Source organism: Balaenoptera ricei, chromosome 1 (genome assembly GCF_028023285.1).
Source record: "Balaenoptera ricei isolate mBalRic1 chromosome 1, mBalRic1.hap2, whole genome shotgun sequence".
Taxonomy (NCBI): Eukaryota; Metazoa; Chordata; class Mammalia; order Artiodactyla; family Balaenopteridae; genus Balaenoptera; species Balaenoptera ricei.
In genome coordinates, this window is record NC_082639.1 from 138,636,416 (window position 1) to 138,660,725 (window position 24,310).

Sequence of the window (24,310 nt, forward strand, 5' to 3'; positions counted from 1 at the left end):
TCACAGAAATAGTTACACAGCCCACTTCCCACTCCAACTTTTTCCATTAGATAAAACTAGGCAAAAATGAACATCGAATCCAAACTTGAGCAAAGAGGCAAAGGAACTCACAAAAAGCATGTAGGAGAGGGAAGCGAGGAAGAGGAAAACAGCTGAATGTCCAGTGCCTCAGAGAGGACCTCGCATTCCTGGTTCCTGATGGAAATCTGGCATTGCCTTGTCCTTGTCTCCACACAAATGCTGTGCTGAGAACCAGCGGGACCCACCAGGAGGGGAAGGTGCCCTGTAAGTGCCTTCACTGTTAGTCAGCAAGGCAGAGTTCATTATCCTGTCAGGAATTTTCCTTCTAAAACAGACTTTTCCTCCTAACTGCTGTCCTGAGAACAGAGCACACAGGGCAACTGAGGCAGTCAGGTGAGGAAGAAATATAAAACCACTGGCTCGGCTGTGCTTGCCAGGAATCACGCCACCTCTGGCTTCGCTGAAGGCCTTTTACATAGGAGGATAAACATCCTCTTCTTAGAGCACCCGAAGTCCTCCAGAGGTGATTCCACAGTGCTCTGTGGGACATTTCCCCTTACCAAGTCCCCCAAGCTGGAGGTTGTGGGCACTTCCTATGACCTGATCCCTCACGTGGTCCGGAGGCCACTCCGTCCTGGAGCACTTCCTGCCAGCAAAGGTGGGGGCACGTCTAGGGAGACTCCCTGGGGACTGTGAGAAGCAGAGCTGGCTGAGCACAGGGGCCCTGGGCCAGCAGTTCAGCAAAATCTCAGAGTGTCTGCAGAGAGAGCCCAGTGGGCCACAGGCAAGGGCTCACAGACACCAAACTCCTTCCAACAGATCAGCACCGTGGGAAGTGACAGCTCCCTCCCAGGGCAGAACTGCCACCATCAACCCAACCTATAGGCACAGAAGCCCATCCTTTTCCCCACAGACAATCATCTCATGCTCATAAATGGAAAAAAGAAGAGCAGGGTTGCTGAAGGGGATGGAATCAAGTTTCTCGATATACTACCCTGAGGTCTGTTTTAACCAGGGATTGCTAGTGTCCCATCCGTCCTTCATTGTCATATTCCTAGGAAGTGAGATCCGGAGGCATCTTGAAGGGCATCTAGGCTGGGATTCCCGAGGCAGAGTCCACACAGCCCATACCGTGCTCCTGGTCAATGGCATGCTGATGGCTGGTCAAAGTATGAAACATTTTTATTTATTTCATAAAATTTTATCTTTCCTAACCTATATTGAAATAATTAACTATTACTTCAAACCTATGATTTTGTTGGCATTTTCATCTGAGATAAACCTAAAATAACTTCAAACTGAAAAAGACAGTCGATTTAAATAAAAATATTCTGAAAACACTAACACAGATTGTAGAAAAATTTGGCAAAAACCCTGAATGCCTAAAGTTTTGAAAACATTCATATACAGATAAGAAAATTGCCGTTCAGGACAGTGGAGGAGCTTGCCTAAGGTTTCACAGACTCTTCTGGGGAAAAGGACTATAGTGAACGCCTCCTGACTTCTAATTCAGTGGTCTTATCCAACATGAGGCTGCTCGTCGCCTCGACCGAGCTTTAATCACTGTTGAGGAGAGAAAAAGGAAATACAGTCTGTATGAGTACAGCTGGGCTCTCAGCCTGCGCCGCTCTGCCGTGGAAGCCCTGGCTGGGACATGTGGATGCTGCCCCATCCCAACTCCAGGTGGAGTCACAGGAAGGCGACCGTGACCTGGAGAGGCTGGAGGCCTTAGGTGCCGGGGCTGCTCTCGCTGGTCAGCAGAGCGTTGAGGCGAGTGGGGCTGGGGACTGACACAGCCAGCGGAAGGCCTGAGGACGGTGACCTGGATGTATACACTCCATGAAGTTTCGGGAATAAACAGAGAATCAGAGAGAGATGCTTTAACGTCACTGCTGGGATGCAGAGCACGTCTGCGTTTGTTCTGTGTGGCAACTTACCTCACTCTGTAATAATGTGTCTAAGGCCCATAAATGCCAAATCCTGACATGTTCACTCATAAATCCAAAATACTTGTGTGCCTTAATCCCAAAGCCTTCCATCTTTTTCCTCAGACAAGAGAGAAGCAGGGAGAAAACAAAAGGTTGAATCCTTTAATAAACATTTGGTATCAGATCTCCTGTAGGGATCTCACACAGCTCTGCCTTCTTTATGGTGTTGGAGCAGCAGAAGTCACCTTAGGTTCACGTTAAGCAAACTGTGGGATTGGGAGCCAGAGCCCAGAAGGCTCCGGATACTGTTCCATGAAGCACTTGTACTGTCAGGCACAGTCCCATGTATCAACAGAGCATCTGATTCATCCCAAGTTAGAAGGCTCCTTGACTCATCTCTGTTGCTATTATGGACGTCAGCAGCAGTGATAGAGGTGTCAGGAGAATTCATAAATAGCAGGGCAGTATTAAGAGGCTCCCAACCTCCCCGGATGTACCGTGGGGGCCCCTATGCAACACTGAGGAGGGCTCCTGACATCAGCCTCTCACGTAGGCAAGACTTTGAATAAACTTGAGCAGATACTTGAAAGAGTCACAGCTGATTTTATGAGACGAGGTCTTAAAATGCTTTGTCCACCCTCAGCCTCCTCAGCAAGGCAGAAAGCCACCACCAACTCGTAAAGTCCTTCCGTATCACCAACTTGATGGTGATGTGTCTGGAAGCACAATTCTACTTCATGCCCGCATGTACATTTATATCAGGCATTTTGCTTTAAGGAGATATTCTAACATGAACAGGCATTTCATATAAGTCTACTGTGTATGGCAAAGTTGAAACCAAGCAGGAGCCACAGGGAAGAGAGGACAGCATGTTTGCTAATCGGTATCCTGTTTATATTTCTTTTTTTTTTTAAAGGAAGCTAATCCTGACATTCACTTATTTTTTTTTAAAAAATTTTATTTATTTATTTATGGTTGTGTTGGGTCTTCGTTTCTGTGCGAGGGCTTTCTCTAGTTGCGGCAAGTGGGGGCCACTCTTCATCACGGTGCGCGGGCCTCTCACTATCACGGCCTCTCTTGTTGCGGAGCACAGGCTCCAGACGCGCAGGCTCAGTAGTTGTGGCTCACGGGCTTAGTTGCTCCACGGCATGTGGGATCTTCCCAGACCAGGGCACGAACCCGTGTCCCCTGCATTGGCAGGCAGATTCTCAACCACTGCGCCACCAGGGAAGCCCCTGTTTATATTTCTTCTGTCAAGTCTAAGCACATTTTTGTTTTCATCAACTTTTGTCTTCACTAAACCCATCAATACCTCTCGAGAGAGGTTAATGTGAGTGCATTTCACCTGAACTTGTAAATACCATATGCCTTGAATTTTAGGAAGAACAGTCTTTATCAGTGCCTTCCTTAAATGACAATTATAATCAATCTATGGGAGTCTAACGAAAACTAGCAAACTATTATCTTTCACACTGCAAATAGAACCCTATAACTTCTACCGAGTTGTTAGAGTCGAGTCTCTGTTTGGGCTCTGTAGATAAAATGAGGAGAACGTACTAGATCAGGGTCACTGAACTATGGCCTCTAGGCCAAATGTGGCCCACTGTCTGTTTTTATAAATAAAGTTTTATGGAACACAGCCACAACCATGCATTCATATACTGTGTATGGCTTCTTTGGCACTATAATGGCAAGAGTTAGATAGTTGCAACAAAGCTTAAATGGCCTGCAAAGTTGAAAATGTTTACCATTTGGCCCTTTACAGATCCTTGGCCTAATCTCCTGCCATTGTCCATGCTAAAGGTCTCTCTGTGGGCCCAGCTAGCTCTATCTACTCTACCTAAATCTAGTTTGTCTCCAACCAAGGCCTATGGGTGTGGGTTTGAGGTCATATTTAAGGACAAACTTCAGGTCTGTGAGAGAATCCCAAAGCTTTAGGGAGGGGCAGAAGGTGAGGGAAGACAGCATGATCTGGAGGAAAGATAACAGCATTAAGAAAAAGAATCTCTGAGTTTTTCCACCAATGCTGACCCTGAATATCACCCATCATTATATGCCTTCTTTTTTCTCTTGTGAATGTAATAACAATCTTTGTATCTGTGGATACCTGGGCAGAAAAGGAATTCCCATAATGACGTCATTTGGTTTGATGAAAAAATTAATTAATTAATGAAGTTCTTCCAGGGAAGTTTGGAGCTGAGATTACCATCCTAAACCACAGGATAGCTGCTAGGAAACCCTGTAAACAATAAAAGTGACTTAACAATGCCCTGGATGTCCATGACCACAACCCAGCTTTGTAATGGGCACCTTCTGTGGCCCTGATGTCCCTAATTGCCTCAGTCTTTTCCCTGAGCAAAACCCCTCTAGGACTCCTGTAAGATGTTGCTATGATCCCACCTGCTTTCCTGGCTCCCTAAGGTAGCGGGCCCCTGGGTAACACATTGCACACAGAAATTGTTACATCCAGCTTACATGGCACCCCAAGAGTTTACCTAGGCAATATTTACTAGGCACCTCCCACGGGCCAGGCACTGTAGGAAGTGCTTAATAAGAATCACCTCATTTAATCAGCATAACAGCCCTATGAGGTAGAATCTATTATCATTCCCATTTTACAGATAAGAAAAGTGAGTTTAGAGAGACTGAGCAATTTTTCCAAAGCCACTAGAAAGTCTAGTAAGTGGCTGAATGAGGATTTCATTTGGTCTCTCTGATAGCAAAGCCACTGCTATAAACTACCATAGCTAGACCATAGAACTAAAGTACTATACCATAGAACTTATAGTCTTCAGTGGCTTCTTGGCTTCTCAATGACCTCTGCTCAGATCCAACCCCAGGCTTCTGTAATGCTTGATCTTGTTGCCTAGTCTAGCTCTTCACTTTTTGAAGTGACTCAGAGACTCCACCATGACAGTATCTTGCCCAATTCTCTATGTGCCCTCCTAACCTTCATCAACCAAAGGGTTTCTGCTGTGCTAGCCAAAAGAAGCACGTTTGTTCCACAGCCTACAAAACTGGAGAAGCCAGCCAACCCTCATGCCACCAAGCTGCAGTCTCACAGCAGAGTGAAGTCTGAAGTCAGATATACTTGCCTGGAATCCTGGCTCCACCTATGTGAAATTCGGTCTGTGATTTACTTTCTCTATGTCTCAGTGTTCACATCCGAAAAATGGGAGATTTAATACTATTTCACAAAGCTGCTATGGAAATAGATTGATATTATTCATGAAAATAATCCCATACGTTGTCTGGGACACAGTGAGTGAAGGGATAGCTTCATTACTATGAATATTACCAGCTCTTAATATTGATTTAAACCCCACAGAGATTATGACTCTTTATTTCAAAAAGATCTTCAGGGATTTTTGGAACTAAGTACTTAAAAGTAAATTGTTGGCATCTATATCAAGTGAGCTAAATTGCTGAACAGGATATTACATCAAGTTGTCAAAAGACATTAGCATTCTTGTGAAAATTTGGCCTCTTAGCTATTTTCCTTGCTGTCTGGAGAAATGGGGGTAACTGAAGGCCTCTATGAGCTTCAGGAAAGAGAAGAATAGAATTGTAAAGAGGACGTAAAGAATGGAATGGAACAGAGAACCACTTGACACTCAGTTCTGCCAAAGGCCATCCTCAAACGTTAAGTGTTACTAATATGATTGAATGTTCCTTGAAAGCAGAATCTTGTCTTATTAGTTTTCTATCTCCTTAATAGTTAAAAAAGTACCTGAAGCCTGACATATCATTGAATGAAAGAATCAATAACTAAATGAATGAATGAGTCAATGATTTTTTAAAATCAATGATAGGTCAATAATGTTTTTAAAATGCTTTTTTGGTTTCTAGAAATTTACTGCAAAAGTGTGAAAGTATGTATATGAAGAAGCCTAAGTTTACTGTTACATGACTTTCACAATTTTAGAGTTCGAAGTCCTCAACTTCCCTCCTCCCTTCTCTGCCAATAAACCCGCTGCCAGCTGTGAGGCAGAGTGGCTGCAGCCAAGGTTAGTAGGTGGGGTCAGCTGAGCTGAACAGATTCTCAAATTTTGGGGTTTGCTTCCTGGTGTAGCCACAGAAAGACAGATCTGCATGTCACCTTGGTTGTGGGCCCTAGTGTTCAAACAGTTATTGGCTTTGAAGTAACAATGGGGACACGTGTCAGATGAGTCTCAGCAGACAAAAGTTGACGAAACAACAAAAGCTGGTAAAAGGACATGTAATAAATATATCATGGGCGCTCACTATGGGCCAGGATATGAGCTGGTTGCTTCTTAGAGTATATAGACTCTGACAACTGCCTCAATTCAAATCCTGGCTCTGCACCTTTAGGGTTGTTTGACTTCAGGTAAGTTTCTTAGCTTGTCTGGCCCTCAGTCCCTTCGTTTGTAAAATGAGATAATAACAAACTCTACCTCATGCTGTTGTGATACGAATAAAAAATAAGCTAATGTATATTGAAAGTACTTAGATAGTAAGTACATAGTAAGTGCAAAATTAAGACTGTGATGATGATGTGATGGTGGTGATGAAATCTTTCGATCCTCCTAACACCTCTACAGGTTAGATTGTAGTTGCCCACTGTATTAAACAAGTGAATCATGGACTCATGACTTATCAGCCTCTACTAAAGGAAGTGGTTCCAAGCTGTGCCTGGAGCAGGAGTGACCATTTTCTGTGTCACCTAAGCCAACCTCCCCATAACTATAGCCAACGGAAGAAGGCTGGTTAAGTTTACATCTACCTACGGGATAATTTGATAGGAAAGTCTCTGAACATACAGGAACTATAGTAACTAAGGAGGTCCATCTGCTTGTTTCCCTGAGTTAGAAAAAGGGTGGGGGGAAGTAGGGAAGCTGGCAGCCGCAGGAACAAAACTGGAAACCTTGTAAAGCTGAGAGCAGTCAGGTGAGGTCATAAGTGAGGTGACTTGATGAGTGAATGGATAGTACAAACATTTTATAAAAGTGTCAAAATGGGGAAAACATTTATAGAGTAGACTGGACAAAGTTTCTCATTATGGCAACAAAAGTAACAGAAACAGGAGCAAAAAGCTAAACCACAAAGGGCTGAGGCTGGGGGCTGACAAGATGACTTGGATCCTGCACAACCTACCTGTTCCAGGCTTCATGAAATTCTGCTTTTCAGATTTTTTTTTAAATCAGAGGATTTCTGTCTCCCTTACCTCCATATGAATTGCTATAGTAAACCGCCATTACACAGAAGGTCTGAGTAGATCTCCATTCTTTAAAGCTAAAAAGCCTAACCAATGCATTCATCTCACAGATGAGGTAATGAAGCTTCCCAAAAGGACAGCAGATTACATAAAGTGGTAAAGCCAGATCTGAAGACCACCTTCCAACTAAATGCAGTGTTTCCTTCCACTACACCCCAGTTCCCACTCTACAGGAATAGGGGAGGGCAGCCAGCAAGATGGAATAGCTGATCAATTGAAATGGCTAATGGAGTCACATGTACCTGCACCTAATGCGTGTCGACAAGAGATGCACAGCCAAACCACGGCGCCGGATGGGGGAGGTTTGCAAGCCAACTCTCCCTCAGTACTTGGAATAGCCCTCAAATGGACCCTGGCATCTCCAGTCTGTTACACATCAGACAGAGACAACCCAAGAACAAAGGGGTTTTGTTTTTAGGGGTCTTGCTATTTTAGCAACTGCCCACCCTTTTCCTCATGGAAGGCCAAGAACACAAAGATGGCTTTGGTAGGTGAACAGTATGGCCAATAGGTCAATCTAGCCCCATGATGGATGGCTTGAGTTCCTAGATAAGCTCCTTGGACTGAATCAGGACCTGTCTTTCTGTACCTTCCAATTTATTACTCCAGTTCTGTCCTTTGTGGTAACACAAGATGTCTTAACGCCTCCATTTGTTTCTTAAAGATCAGAAGGACTAGCCCTGATAAATTAAGGGATCCTCTCTCCAACTCAACAAATAATATCAATTGACAATAAAGATGCAAAAGTGATCCTGATGAATGAATTTGCTAACAAATTTTTTGTAACAGATTTGTTGAAGGTAAAAGGTTCTGAAAGAAAAAGCATCTAGCCCTCTCTCCTATGCCCACGTACACCTAATGAGTACCTGACAGTCTTGGTGGCACATAGCAATGACCATGCTTAGAACTGCTCTTCTCTGCCCTAGAAATGGCTGAGCTTTAGGAGTGAAATGAAGACACCTTCAAGCAAGTAATATGTGACGCTTCGGCAGGTGAACTGAACTTGAGTAAGGATGCTCAAGTAAGAGCAAGGATGGGTCCTGGGGCACAAAGTTGTCTGCAGTCCTGGAAACGCAATCTTAGGGTACCCCATACGCGTGTTCTGTGGGCTTTGTACTAACTCAGCCCCAAGTGTGACCTCCCCAGAATGGAACACCCTGAACCTTGTTTCCTACATTTTTTCTCCCCAAAGAAAACTATGCGTCATGGGCTCACCTGGGGTTCCCAGAAATGAGGAGCCTGGGGACCCCTGAGGAGCCAGCAGTTGGAGGCCACAGGAACCTGCAGACACTGGCCAATGGGGTCCACACAGCTGGGGCTAGCGGTCCTGAGTAGCACCCAGGCTTGATTGATGGGTTCGCTTCATAAAACTCTCAGGGGGATAGACAAATGCTCAAAGATTATTTTTTTCCTCAATTGTGAATTGTGCCTAAGAAGGCTGAACAACAAAAGATATTATCTACCAATGGTAGTTATCACTAATATATATATATATATATATTACATATATTAGTTATCACTAATATATATACATATATATCAAACTGAAGCATTTTTGAAAGGCTGCTTGCTGTGAAAAATATACTTAACCAACCCATATGCATACAGGAAGTCTATTAACACTGCCATCTTTAATTACAAAGATGAAATAAGTAGATAATCCATTAAAATTATATTATGCACCATTAAATTCTTTTGTGTACTTTAAGAAGAAAAATGTAGATCACATGGTAAATTAGCAAAAGTACAATATGGAAATTTAAATCCACACAGAGTCTGACTATCTAACGTAAAGTCATATTAAAACTTGATCTTCAATGGAGTAAACAATTTGCTTATAACTGAAGAATTCCTTGACTTCTGGTTTAAGCTCACATAGCAATTTTCATTTGATGATTTTGCTTTCACTTGTTCAAGAGTTTGCAAAAGAGAATCCTTGTGTACTTTTGTAGTTTTAAACATCAATTATCTTGCAAAATTCGAAATAAATCTCTTCAGCCACATTTGAATCATGCAGGAGGTTAAAATACATCATGTGACCCTCAAAGCAATAATATAAGATTTCAGGAAGGAAATCCAATTATTCTATGTAAGGAAGAAATAGTACTTCTTTCGAAAAAACAATTCAAAAATTTTAGGATGTGATTGAAAAATAAGAAAAGCAAAAGGTTTTTTAAAGTTTTAAATTGCCAAGTTCCTAGCTGAGGTATTGGTTTTCTGTAAGCCCATGATTTTGCTGATGGTATGTATATATATACTGGGCACAGTGTAAGAGAGAACTTACCAATTTTCATCCATACAATGTCAAAAGGATAAAAAAAAAAGGGTTTTCCTCTGTATCTCATTCTCTCATTACTTATATTGACATTTTGTGTGTAAATAAAACACAGTAAATGCAAAATATAAACAGCAGTCCCTGCCCTGAGGCTATATGGATGAGAAAAGTGTAAATACAAAATGAAAGAAATGTAAACTTTAAGGTGTTCACAGAACCATTAATTCCCTCTGCATATATTAGAAATATTTTGGCTTATTAGTTAAGCTTTTAAATATACATTTTCTTAACAAGAGAGAAATGGTTGGGTATATTCATGTTTTGATAACCTTAACTTCTCTCTTTTTTGAATTACGCTATTTGGATCCAATTAAAAACTGCATCAGTATTGATTGTTATAGTTAATGAAAAATAGCCCTGCTATTGTTATTTCATAACTAACAGGGTTTGGGTAATAAGACTTCATTTAAGTGCATTTCGCTGCCCAATACTGTTACTAGTCAAAGGATTTTGCTATCTTCTAACATTTGTAATGTTGTCATTCCAGATGACTCAAATGGCTGCCTACTTACTTCCAAAAGATATGGCATAAAGTGTATCAGATAAAGTCTACCAATCCCTGAGTCTCTTAAGAAGAAACCATCTGAGACTCTGGGAACGACATTTTCAAACAGGATACCTTCAGGCTTGATTTCTAAGTTGAGGACAGATACGAAACTTCAAACTTTGAAACTGTTTCTAGAATAGAATGTAAAGGATAGGAGAGACAGTGTCTGAGGGCGGATGCACTAGGAATGGAGGAAGGTGGGATAGCAAGAGGGGCTGCAGGAGGCTTCACTGACCACACCATCTTTGCAAGGATGGGAGGGAGTACTTATAGCTTCAGTTCACCCTGGGGGCCCTGTGCTCCTGCAGAAGCCACAGGCTTTCCTGAATTTTTCATGGAGATGTGGACCCATCCACATCCAAGAGGGCAAGCCAGAGACAAATAACAGACTTGCCCACCCTTACCCTTTACTCAAGCCCTTTGAACCTCTGCGCCCTCCAGCTTAGTTGAAAATAACATAGAATAAACTAAAGTCAAGCTGAAGCAGTAATCTCTCCCATTTTATTTGGAAAACTGAACATCACTGTTGGTCTGCCATGTGTAACCAGTAGCATATGAAGGAAAGAGCTCAAAGAGTCCCAGGTTTAAGGCTGACTTTTGTTCTCTTTCCAGTTCAGTGTCCACTTTCCATTAATTCCTGCCCAGGGGGGCTCAACAAAAAGCATTAGCAACGTAGGGCTTCTTGTAAGGGTTATTACGTTTTAAGGACACCATTTATTTCCTCAAATTCTTTGGCATCCTTGATCAGCCAGCCACCCATCCCCACAAATATGTGCACACATACGCATGCATACACACACACTTCTCTGGAGAATCTATTGGAGCACCTCATTCTGAGGATGGAAGATGGGGTCCTTGCTACACTGAAGATATCATGTAGCAACTAGGACAATCTTTGGACTGTCCTCCCACAGATGCTCACACCACTTCCCCAACCCCCACTAAACACACCTTCTGACACCTCGCCTGTCTTAACCTCTTACACTCAGGGTCTTTCTTTCAGACACAGCCACTCCCAACGTGAGTTCCTGGGAATCTCTTTACAGTTCTCTTTACCCTAAACATCTTTGTGGTGTTACAAAAACTGGACCTTTGAAATGGTCTTGGACCAAAAGAAAACAAAAACTATCCATCACAATGACCGCTTCCCACATTGGTGGGAGGATGTGGATAGCTGGTGGAAAGTCTACCATTGTACCCTTCTTTTCCATCAGACCACATGATAAATACAAAAACAATCTGACCCCTGCATCTGTCACCCCAAGCAATGCCAGGGCTGATTCTGCAGGTCTGCCCGATCTCACCACAATCTGGAAACTACAAGCTACATTGAAGAAGACAAGCTTCCCTGAGAGAAGAAACAGTGGTCTTTGACTAAGGATGTACAAATACTCTAACTCTAATGTTATAAACCTCAATTAATTTGTAAATGTGAGGCACAGTAAACTGATTTACCTGCTCACTTTCTGGCATATCTGGACACTGAAGTTTTTCCATTTGCTATTCAAGGACTCTTTTCTCAACCACATAGTTTAAACAAAGCAGAGCAGCTGTGCATATGCAGGTAATCTATCAAGTCAGTTATTCATGGAGACACTGGCTGAGGAAGAAATAGAAGGCTTGCATCCTGAGATTTTATCAGAGATTTTATGGGGATATTTTCCATGCCAAGTATTTAGATAATGAAAATTTTAATACATCTAAAATGTGCTCAGTTTTCCCCAATCTAATACACAAAACTAAACAACACATAGTGATGGTACCAGAGTAATAGATTAATTAAAGTTTAGATCAAGACCTCGTTTGGTTCTCTGTTGAATTTCCTAACAGTGAAAGAGCCCATCCCCTCCCAAACATATAGTCCGCAGATAAGCAGTCAAGTCTCAACCTGCTTTCAAGCTACTCTAGGAGCAGGTGATGTATTGATTTTACTAATAAAAGTACCAAGTGAATCAGGCATGTTCCATTTCTACTGGGAAATGCATTCATTTATTCCACAAATAATTATAATTAAGCATTAACTATGTGAATGCATTATTCTAGGTGTTGAAGATACACCAACAAGCAAAACAATACCAAACAAAACCCCTGCCTGCTACTGTAGCACTTACCTTCTAGTGAGATTCTAAAACACAAGTTCCTAGAATTTTAGGAAAAATTCTCTAATTTTCAGAAGGGATATCTTAGAAGGGATGTTGATGGTGATATTTCTGAGATGGGCTAGAGAGAAAGGCAAGTATCAATTGGCACACCCTTTATTGTAAGAGGAGAAAAAGCCAGGACTGACTTTCTCCCATCTGGGAGAAGAGGGCTCAGTAGCAGCAAGCAGCTTGGCAATTCAGTCCCTCAGCAAACATTTATGGAGAAACTGTTACAAGATATTCTGATCTAATTGAATAATGCCTTTCTAAGACAATCCACTACCCGCATCTGACATTGTCTCTGGTTTGTAGAAGTTACTCCCCATCGAGGCATGTTCTTAGAACAGTTGGGTAATGGTGGTACAGAAATAACTGCAATTTTTACTTACACCACAGGTGGAGATATTTCCCATAAATGGGAAATGTACTTATTGACAAGTTCAACGATCAGACTGTGGAGTTGGGTCCTACAGAGCTATGTCTACGGCACCCACACTCTTAATGTCAAGGAAATATAAGCCATAGCCTGAGAGGCTACAGTTGTGCTGCTTTTACCATGACTGAGATGTGGAGGATTCTCAGCTCCTCTTCCGCCGACTCATGCTGGGGTTCTTCAGTTGGGTCTTGTCCAGGGAGGCTCGGGGCACCATCTTGGTGGTGGATGTGAAAAAGTAAAGTGCCATTCTCCAGCCACTGCTGCCTCCAGCGCACCAGAGGGATGTCCTCCGTGTTCCCCGAGATCTCTAGAGGACAAACACCAAAGGCACAGGTCAGAATTCCAACTGGACCAGTCCAAATCTCCTTTTCATCTCCTTCCTAGACATTGGTACCAATTAGCCAGTGTCAGATGAAGATAACAAAGGGTTTCTAACTATAGTTAAGTCAGGCTTACTGCTGCTCCAAATCTCAAGGAAGGGAAGAGGCCCTGAGAAGAAGAGAATTATCCCCCCATCAGTCTTTGTACCATAAACTAGTAGCCCAGCCTCTCACTCACTGAGAAAAATACAAAGGTAAAAATTCAAGTTCTTCCCCATATTTCTATGATCAATAGCATCCTTTACTTAGCACAGTTTGAATACCCTGATGACCCCTTGAGGTAAACAGAAGATTCTTTGCCTCTTGTAAATTTGCAAGTGTGAGTTCCCTAGAAATTACTCTGAGAAACCAGTGAATCTGCCAAGGAGAGAGTTGGTAATTACTGTGCAGGGAACTGGCACTTATAGAAGAGTCCTGGGAGGTTACTGCAGAGCCACTGGAGCTGGCAGGTTATTTCTAAAACCGCCATCATTTGCTGCATAGTCCACTGGAGATGTCTGATACTTGCTTTGGCAGGTAAAGTAACGTTTTAATTCCCTTTACTTTTTCTCTTCATTTTTGCAGAGCAAAGGTGGTATACATGAGAGGGCTGCAAAGAAGCAGGCCCTTACCACAGACATAAGCACTCACCTGCTTTCAGAGCTCTAGACCCAGGCACTGAAATATCAACAACAAACAAATAACAATATACCAGAACCTACTATGTACTTCATACTGTAGGTGTTAAGTGATGCTGCAGAAGTATACTGTTATGTGTCCCTTTCTCTAATATTCCTAAGCAATATCAGATCCAAACTTTGAGACATCCCACAACAGAAAGAACCTGATTAATCCAGCTTTCTTGAGCTTCATTTGGCCCTAAGACCATTTTTTCCTTAACAACTATTATCATCCTCGGAAACTAATATTCTGCTGAACATACTTTGGCAAAGCATTGCTTTATAAAATTTCACTTTTTTTTGAAAGGCATGGCTTCTTCTCCCAAAATTTATCACCTTTGACTAAACAATTCATTACACGTAAAGAAGATATAGTAAGATCCCTTTAGAATAGTATTCTTATCAAGTTACCACAATCATAAAGAGGAAAGCCATTTTAAATATTTATAATAGAGTTTATAAATATCTTTCACTCTTTGTGGGAGTGTACAAATGATGTTCTGCTGTATTTATTTGCTTATATAGTTATTCATTAATTTATTTAACAGACACACAGTGAGCATGTATTATGTACTCACCAGGCACTGTTCTAGGCGCTAAGAGACTAATCTAAATGAGGCTCTCAACAAGTTCTCCAAAGCAACCCACTGTGAATGAATGTGTAAAGTGTTACACCACATGCATAAAAGTTTTGTGGAAACAGAAGAAGGCAGGAGTAATCTTGCTTGGGTAGAGGGGGGAAGATGGGAGGAAAGTAGCGTTGCCAGAAGAAGAAGATACTATAGTTTTGGGCCTTGAAGGGTGAGTGGACTTCCTATAATAGATAGAGAAGTGGGGAACAGACATTCAGACATTGATAGGAGAATACGGAGGAGGAGGAGGAAGATGAAGAATACTGGCTGGTCCTCTCAGGGAAGGTCAGTGAGAAGGATTCATGAGCCACAGGTCATCAGCCCATGATGATTCCCTAGCTCATCCTACCATCCTACCTCTCCTCCGGGAAGGAGAATAAACTTTGGAGTGTGCAAGAGGACGAGGGTGCAGCAAAAACAAGGTGCTCGGAGTCCCCTTCATTCTTAGCCTCTCCCCCTAATCGCCTGAAGGGCTTAGTCATTCTGTTGGGCTGGTAAGCTGTCCACGCTCTGGAAGTGACCGGCACAAGCATCTAGGAAGCTGTGGTGGGCAGAGGCTATGCAAATGGAAGATCCCCTGCAGCCTGGTCCTGGTTTTCCCCAGGCACAGCTCCATTTGTTAAGTGAGGCAGTGACAAAAGCTTCCTAAGTGCATCTTTCCTCTAAGGGGTCTTTACAGATTTCCAGGTGAACAGAAACCCTTCGGCGCACCTCCAAGGGTGCCTGCATAGACCCGCGGCTGCCGGATGACACTTCATCACAAGTCCTGCAATCACAAACCCCACTCGACAGCACTCACCCTTTCTAACCACTCATCAAGCCTCCACATCAAAGCACTGGGAAGGTTCTTCCTGGGAAACACACCCTTCTCTCCCAAGTCCATTTCCTGACATTACAGTAGAAACCAAACTCCATCTCCTTCTCATCAGACATAAGAATCACAAGCAGCGACAGCTCCTAATAGAGCACCTAATGGCACAATTAAATCACCTAGAGCAACACACATCCAGCCTCTTGCCTGCACCTGCTCTATTCCACACATATCAGGTCCCACTTTAGCCCTTCCTGTAACTATTCAAGAGGAATCCAGCACCTCATACCTCTAAAGCACTCAACAAACTGGCTTTTTATTTCCCAGGAGAGCCTCATCAAGGAGGCCAGGCTCATTACCCCTGTTTTAACTGTGGAAGCAGAGACAAGTAAATACCCAGACCAAAGTCACCCAAGCCTGACACAGAACAGGGACTAAGACAGATGAATGAATTTCTATCAGATCCCTTCCACCTCCAACACAGGCATCAGACGACGTGACCTTTGAACATGCATAAAGAGAGGAAGCAATTGAGTTGAAAGCCCATGGGGTCTTTCAGGAATTCTTGTGCCGCAGTATTTAAATTTTTTGCACAAAGCCTTAGTATTCCATGAGTTCTTTTACAACTGAAATATAATTCACATACAATAAAATTCACCCTTTCAATATATACAATTCAGTGGTTTTTAGTATATTCACAAAGTTGTGCAACCATCACCATTCTAATTCCAGAACCTTTTAATCAGCCCCAGAAGAAACCCTGTACCCACTGGCAGCCACGACTGTTTTTGAGAAGGAAGGACTCCTGCTCCAAGGTTCTAGGAGTGATGGTACCAAGGAAAGAACGGGTGCAGTGGGGGTATGGGGAGGTGGGCTGAGAGCACAGAATCTCTAGCCTCGGCTTCCAGCCCAGCCCTCTGAACCTATCTATGGGTTATTCATGCCAAATTCCTTTGGAAAATGACATCCTGATTCTGCCCAGACCAGAATCATCATAGAGGGGAAAGGGTGAAGGAAGGAGGGTGCCATACCTGCCAGTGAAGGTGCCTGTCACTTTTTAGATTGAAGATAATTACAGAATGATAGTTTCCTCCTTGGTTTTTTTCCCCTCTCCTGGCAAGATCTGACACGGGAGAGCTAAAATGCTAAACTAGGAACTTACTTACTTATGCTATATCTGGCCTGGGTTAACCAATGAAAAATCACACACGGCACAGTAAATGTCTTGTGAATTTCATCGCAGTGGGGCTGAGATCAGAGCTTGGAACATCAGCGTAATCATGTTGGTCTGGATGTCAGCAGAATAGCTCAAGAAGAATAAATGCTCAGAAATTGCTTTACCAATGCAAGCCTGACCTGGGACTCCCAAGGAGCAAATATGGGAGGTGATCAAATAAGTTACTTTAGTCCAAGACCTCCTGAGGGCTGTGGATGAGGCTCAAACAGAGCCTTTGCCAGTGTACTGAATAAAGCAAGTGCCAACAGGAGCCTGCACAGTCATCTCAATATACCACAGGTGGCATGAGCACCACAGCCATCATCACACTGGGGGGCTGAGATCTCCAGAAAGGTAAGGCTGCCCTTACTTTTAGCATTCCATTTGTCCCATTCTTCCCCTCTGTTAATCTCACAGATCTCAGCACCTCCAAAATTCTGGAATGCCCGAAATTTACAGAAACCAGGGTGCCATTCATTCTTTTTTTTTTTAATATATGTTTTTTTCCCTTGTAATGAGAACTCTTTTTTAAAATAGTTACTTATTTATTTATTTTATATTTGGCTGTGTCAGGTTTTAGTTGCGGCACACAGGATCGTCTTTGCGGCATGCAGGATCTTTTGCTGCAGCACGCGGGCTCTTTGTTGCAGCGTGCGGGTTTCTCTCTAGTTGTGCCATGCAGGCTCCAGAGCATGTGGGCTCTGTAGTTGCAGCACACAGGCTCTCTGGTTGTGGCTCGCATGCTCAGTAGTTGTGGCGCGGGCTTAGTTGCCCCGCCGCCTGTGGGATCTTAGTTCCCCAACCAGGGATCGAATCTGCATCCCCTGCATTGGAAGGTGGATTCTTAACCACTGGACCACCAGGAAGTCCCAGCCATTTATTCTTGAATACACAAAGATCCTTGGAGCACACTCTATTTGCCACATTTAGCAAGTTGTGCTACATGGTTTCTACTCTCAAGGAGCTTTTGGTCTAGTAAGAAACTGAAGACAGAGCCATGAATAAGTACTCTAAATCGTAATAGCAGTGCTGGGTGAGAGGGTGGTACTTGGCTGGGCATATAGCCTTGGAAAGGGATAAAATGGGAAGAAATGTTGGGGGGCAATTCGAGATGAAGAGAACAGTGTGTGTAAGTGTGTAAAGGAACAGCAGGATGATGCATGTTTGCAGAGCTGCGGGAGGTCTGGTTATGCTGCAGAGTGAGGATATGGAGAGGAGTAGTAGAGGACTGGGCTGAAAATCCAGATTGGTGTCAACTGTAAAAGTGGTGAATGCCAGTTTTAAGGAGTTCAGAGCTAATGGAAAGTCATCCATGGTTCTATTAAGCAGAGGAATGAATAAAGCCACGAGTAGAAAGATGAAGAAGACCCAGAAAGAGTAGCAGACAGACTAGACTCAATCACAGTCCCAATGTAACTCTGATCCTATATTCTGCAGGGTCCACAATACTAAACTGGAACTCAGGAGACCTCGGTCTAGAGTAACTTTGAATGGGATGCCTGGCTTTGAATTTTCTCATCTGTATACGGAGGAGCTGCATTGATGAATTTTAAGATCCTTTTGTAACTTGCCGTTCCACAATTCTAAATCCAAAGGGTGTGCTTCATGTGACCACCTAGAAAGGCAATGATTTCAATGTCCCAAGCGTGTCAAATCCTCGCTCCAGTCTAACCTGCACTCTACCTCTTCCCTCCCTCTGAGCACAGAGTGGACAGGTTAGAGATGATTCGATTAGAGTCTTTAGAGGCCAGGCCCATCTTCAGACTGGACCTCAGGCTGGTGAGAAAGGTTCTTATTCATGCTGATACAGATACGTGGATTCTAAGAAAGAAACCTTGGAACTTCTGGACACAATAGAGAACTAGGAAGATGGGACCTTGGGCAGGGAAAGTCACACTGCAGAATAACCTGGGATGGGGAAAGGCAGAGAGAAGGAGAGTGAGATGAAATCACTTTTAAATTGGCCTTAGTCATTGTTCTAATGTTAGCTTGTGTGCTGTGAGCTTGCAGCACTGTCTTTTTGTGGGGTTAGCTTAGGACACCCAAAACTTGCTACAAAAATCCCTGGTCCTTCTTTAGGCAACCCCACAGGCTGAGAGTCCCTGAACTGAACTGCTAAGACACATCATATCAGAATCAGAATTTCCCCAAAGGACAACTTCACTGAGGACCAGATGCATGATGTCTTCTTTCAAAGAATCTGGCAATTTAAAGTCAAATGTGGATTTGAACTAGGGAAATTCTCAAAGATCCTTTAATTCATTGAAGAACTTAGAGTAGCTTAGGTTAGTCCTGGCATTCTGGGCCCCTTTCCCACTCCTGGCAAGGCTGAGTTTCAAGCTAAATCCAGTTGTGTAGTAATGAGGTGGTCCAGGTGTTGAGGTCAAGTCAGAAGGAAGCATTAACTTGTCAATTCTTAACCTCATGTTGAGGGCACCTGATGAACTGACCCTGCAGTCTTTCGAGATTGAGGGTGACACCCCTGATGGCCACTGCTGACTATTATAAGACCCTGCTTAGATCAGGATTTTCAAACTCATTGTTAATCTTAAAAACCCTTCCTCCAAACCAAATCTAATATGGCTTCTGAGGGGGTTCCCCAGAGCAGAGTTAGAAAAGAACTGGATCAATTGGAAGACAAATAAAATGCACACCCATGAAATTCCCTGCCATTAGGGGATTGGAGGGGGAATGTCTATGGGTTATTAGTTTTGCTTGGTTATTTTTTCAATTCTATTAAGTGTGGTATTGTGAAAAGCCTCATGTTCTTTATGAAATAATTACAAGGGAAAGGGAACATCTCTAAAAATAGAATCTAGCCACCCGTCCACCCTATGCTATCTCAGCTGTCATTCTGAGTTTCCCTGTGCGACGAGGATTAAGCGCAGAACTTTAGTAGTGATAAGCTAATTATCCCAAACTAAGAATAACAAATGGGTCTTGTCCATCAGTGACTATCATTAAGGTGACCAAAGATAGGCCTGTGATAGAATTACCCCCTTTTCTTCCATTCTTTTTTACTCCCTGCCCCCAATCCCCATTTCAGAGTTTGAAAGATATTGATGGTAGGTCTAGTTTCCCATATGGTCTCATTATGGTCTTCCAACTAAAACTATTAACAGTGGCATTAATTTTCAACACCTTTGTAAGAAAATAACCTGCTTAAGTCAGGGGTTACTAACAGTAGAGGATCACTAATTATCCTGTAAATCTTTACTCTGGTATCAAACGTGACCCAAGTCTTTAATGTCTCTGGAACAGCAGCCTCTAAAGACCCCAACTTGTTCCATAAACATAATGAAAGCAGTGCATTAGTGTCCTGGCCATCTGTGAAGAAAGATGAGGGCCAGATGAAAATCAGACAAAGGAGAGGGATGCAGAGAGAAAGGACAAAGTCGGGAGAAGTGAGGACAGGAAACTAGCCAGAGAAACAAGGTCCCATAGGTTGAGTTGGCTGGGCCTCCACACCTCTTGCTATCTGGTATGGAGTTCTGGTGATGCAATCCCACATCACAGAGTAATAGCCACATAAAATAAGGTGCCCTGCTGAGCCTGAAGTCCACCAGCTCACCAATGGCTTGCCTGAAGTTTGTGCCTATGTAGGCGTGGCTAAGTGAACAACCAAATGGGAGATAGTACAGCTAGGTAATTCTTTTGTGAAGAGGTTCAGAATCCAACTGGAAATGGAACTCTCTTTGTGGTTCTTCTATTAAACTCACAGTTGGCCGTGGAGCTGCTACTTATCATCTCATTCTCACTCCTCTGCCCCACCACACACAACTATGTGAGCAAAAGCTTTATAGCAAAATGGCTTAAGATTTCAAGAATCTCTCGCCCAACGGAAGAACAGGATGTTCCTTTTCCAAGTAATTCAAACCTTTTTGACTTTCTAAGATTTGGAATAGAAATTTCCACTTGTGACAAGAAGGATAACTGAATTTCTATTTCCTCTGCTTGGTGACATTTGTTCTCAATGGCAAAAGGAAGAGAGCCTCAAATCATTAATGATCCAATGATAAGAAACAGAATGGCAGGTTAAAGAGAGCTTTGGATTGGGGTGGGAGGGCAGGAAAATGAGGCTGCTATAATTTCCCTGGAGCCCACTTTTCTCATCTTCAAATGATGGGACTAGAAGGTCTCTAAGAACCACACCCCCAGCTCTAACCATGGTATTCAGTGACACTGGCTCTAGTTAGACTCCAAATCAGGTACAGTCTAAGTTTCTGCATGCCAACTGGATAAAAGTCTCTGGAAGTTTTTTCCACATCAGACTTTCCTCTTGGACTTTGGGATGCTTCCAGCTTAGTCCAGCCTGCCAACTTATAGACTGGCTGTATTGCAACTCTTGATAGTGACCTATGGAAACTCCAATCAGCGGTCCCCAATAAGAAAGAATCATCTCGTTTATAGATGTCTGCAAAGGGTCTCCGATGAGTTTTTACTTTATGTGTTTATATGAACAAGGTAGTCTAAATAAGAAAATTTCACCTGATTTCTCTCTGCAGCCCCACAAATATCCCTCTATAGAGCTATATTCTAAAAATCAGAAATGTCAGCTTCCTTTAAAGCTGCTTACCCACCCACTTCTCTGTTTTCTGAAGAGGTTTACAATGGACTGAAATAAACTGATACCAAAAGCAGGAGTGATGAGAGAAAGACATAACGACTCGTACAGTCCATAGTATGTTGTCTCTGGTGGTGGGTGGGGGAGGAGCAGTGGAAAGCGGAGGGTGGTTTTGTAAATCAGACTTGATGAAAAGCAGTGAAGCATTCTATGGATGCAGCTGGAAGTAGGTCACTCTGTGCTACTCTGTGCTGGCATGAATAGCAATCGAGCAACTGTGCGCACATTCTATTTACCTAGCCATGGAGATGAAAACATTCCCGTGGGGTGAAAATGCAACCAAAACGTTCTGACACAACCAGAGAGATGAGGAGATGTTCAAATGCCTTATGATTTTATCCAAAATGGTTTGCTTGTTCCTACAACCGTGTTTCTCTGGATCTTTTCAAACCTCTGCAAAGAGTTTATCCACATGATACTCATTAAAGTCTCATTTGAAAGGGAAAAAAAGCCCAAAGCTCTTTGAAAAAGGCAGAGTTATCTGAGCTACAGATGTACAAAGAAGATTTTTAAATATATCTAATTCTATTCTCCACTGCCATCTGACTGACCTTTGTAAATTCAGATAACAGCACACACTTAACAAAATCTGACATCAAGTAAGATGTGTAATAGTATTTAAACTTGGTAAAGTTAAAATATGTATTTACGGATCATTTCATACACTGCAACGAGAATAAGTCATTTTGAAGCCTGCGGTTTCACAATTGAAATTCTGATTTGAGCTTTGCAAGCCCTTGGGGGCCACTTCCCCGTAGTGCGGCGTTGGAAGCAATATGGACACATGGGTTTGGGAAAACCAGGACGCTGGTTGTAGGGTGATTGCAAGGAAACTGCCTAGTAGATCCAGTGAGAGCTCTGTGCATTTCGAGTCCTCTCTCGTACTCTAGTCTTTTATTAACAAAGAGCTTAGTATTTGCTGTAATTCTCTGATCTCAAACACTGAGGTCCCCTCACCAGTTCTCATCTTATAAAATGGATGGGAAAAGAAAATGATAATGACCAAATCACCCATAAATGACTTACAAAAGGAGACTAGCCCATCGCTTGCCCTAAACTGTCTTGATTCATCTCCATTTCTAATTAGTTCTCATCCACTTGGATTTCTGTCCTTATCATCTATGATTCAACTCAACAGTAATGATGTACATATTATGTGCTGGCCTCTGCTAAGAAGCCCTTTCAACATTCATGAACTAACTTAATCTTTAATGACCCTTTAATGTGGGTATTTATATTTCCATTTTACAAATAAGGAGCTCCAGAAAAGTCAAACTACTTGACCAAGTTCACCCAGTAAGTAAATACTAAAATTAGGGGAAAAAAATTCCTAGTTGTTTTGGCTTCAAGGTTACTGTTCTTTTCCACTATTTCAATTCCCATTCTCTCATTTTGCACATCTCAACCCCAGGATAACAGAAGTGCTTAGCAATATCTGGCATACAATGAATACCAATCAACATCAATATCATTGTCATTATTAACACTGTGGTTTTTGTTGTCATTATTAGTATCACTCACATAAATTCCAGAATTGAGCAATAATCTTTGACAGAGTTAAGCAAAGGGTAATTTTAACTGTCACAAGCTGCTTAAAAGTCTTCCTAAGTCCAGGAACCATTAAGAATCAGTTCACTTCCAGTGAGGAACCTGGCCAAGTCATATTTGTATATCTCTCTAATGCTCCTTAACAAATTGAACATTCCTTAGATACCTCTGATGAAACCCCACTTAAACTATCTTTGCTTTAAGATCTGGCCACAGGGGCTTTCACAGATGATGCCATGCTGTCCATGTTCATTCAAGGCTGGCATGCAAGGCCAACTTGGCTAAGCTTGCTATAAGGCACTTAGCAAGACACTCAGTAATTAAAATGGGCAGGTCATCCCAGATGGACATGGGGCTGGCTGACACCGAGCAGGACCCTCTGGGGCTCCTGGGCACAAAATCCTTTCTGTGTCCCCCATTTCTTGATTACAGGAAATAGGCTTCATTCATCCTCCATGACCTTCCCTGAGTTCCAACTAGCAGGTTCAAACAGTTGCTAATTAGGGAAGGGAGAGGATTCGAAGACAAAGGAACGGTCAAAAGAAACAATAGTGCAGCCTTGGGGCAGGGGCCCAGTTGCCCCTCAAGGGATACACAGAACAATATCTTTAAGCTGTTTTGCAGGTAGTGGAAGCCCCACCAGGTGGGAAAAGGTAATGATATGCTGCCCACAAGCACCTAGACCCCAGACCAGTTGAACCAGAAGGTTGATGATGCTGACTCCCACTTACCTCACCACCAACCAATCAGAAGAATGTCCACGAGCTGATCACGCCCTCTTTGAACCATTACTATAAAACCTCTCACAACCACCTCCAGGTTGGGACACACAGTTTTGAGGGCATTAGCCCACTGTGACCCCCTTTGCCTGGCAAAGCAATGAAGCTATTCTTTTCTACTTCACCCAAAACTCTGTCTCAGAGCATTAATTTGGTGTTGGGGTACAGAGGCCAGATTCGGCTTCATGATGGCTGTGCTCAAGGAAGAGGGAAGGACCAAATAGAAATGGTGTTAAAATAACAGCTGAGCTTCCTTCAGGGGTAAACTGAGTCCTTTTCTGCAGATTAATTTGTATAAGTGCTTGTTACCATAAACACCTAGAGGTGCCACTCAAATGGAACCTTCCATTCTCATCTTCCCCCTGACGGACAAAGCTTTCTGTCCCATTCCTACAGACCTGTGAGCTCACCTCGCTAACCGTGAGCTCTGCCTTCTTGCACACACGTAGGCGGGGAGCCCGAAGCTGGGTGGCCAGTCGTCTGTCTAGGCTCTTCTCTCTAAACCACTTTCTCCTACAGGAAAAGAGGGTCAGAGTAGCTTCTAAAGCCTCTTCTCATACTAAAATTCTCTGATTTTATTTTTTATCTTCCTACGATCTGCAATTACCATAGTGGGGGCTGAACCTTAAGTTCCTACGAAGTGAAGCTGGGAAGTGGTAATAATCTTCTGTGTCTCTGTTGTGTTATTCAGCCTGAGAAAGGGGAGTGGGAGGGAATTCTACAGACTGGAGCACATAGAAAATTCCTATCCTAATCACTGTGTTTCAACTTACAAAGACCTTTCTTATGAGGCCCCTTCTCTTTTCATTCGTCAGTCCTCTGTGGTAGGTTTTACAGAATTAGGATCGAAGGCCAAAGAGGGTAACTGATGATCTCAAGGATTAGAGCTAAAGTGACGGAGCTAATAGGGATCAAATCCAGCCTTCTGACTCCTAGCACGGTGCTCCTTCTACCAACCTGTGCTGTCTACCAAAGCGATGTTTATTTATACTGAGAACTCGTGAACCACTGTGCTTG

The 24,310-nt window shown here is 42.9% G+C and overlaps 1 protein-coding gene across 1 annotated transcript in view; it reads right to left on the minus strand.

The window, feature by feature from the left end:
* The window catches only part of ASTN1 (astrotactin 1), a 325,861-nt gene that overhangs the window by 189,053 nt on the left and 112,498 nt on the right, over nucleotides 1–24,310 (minus strand). The window contains exon 2 of the mRNA XM_059937103.1: nucleotides 12,764–12,951. Coding sequence (XP_059793086.1) covers nucleotides 12,764–12,951 — 188 coding nt within the window. The remainder of the gene's footprint in view (nucleotides 1–12,763; nucleotides 12,952–24,310) is intronic.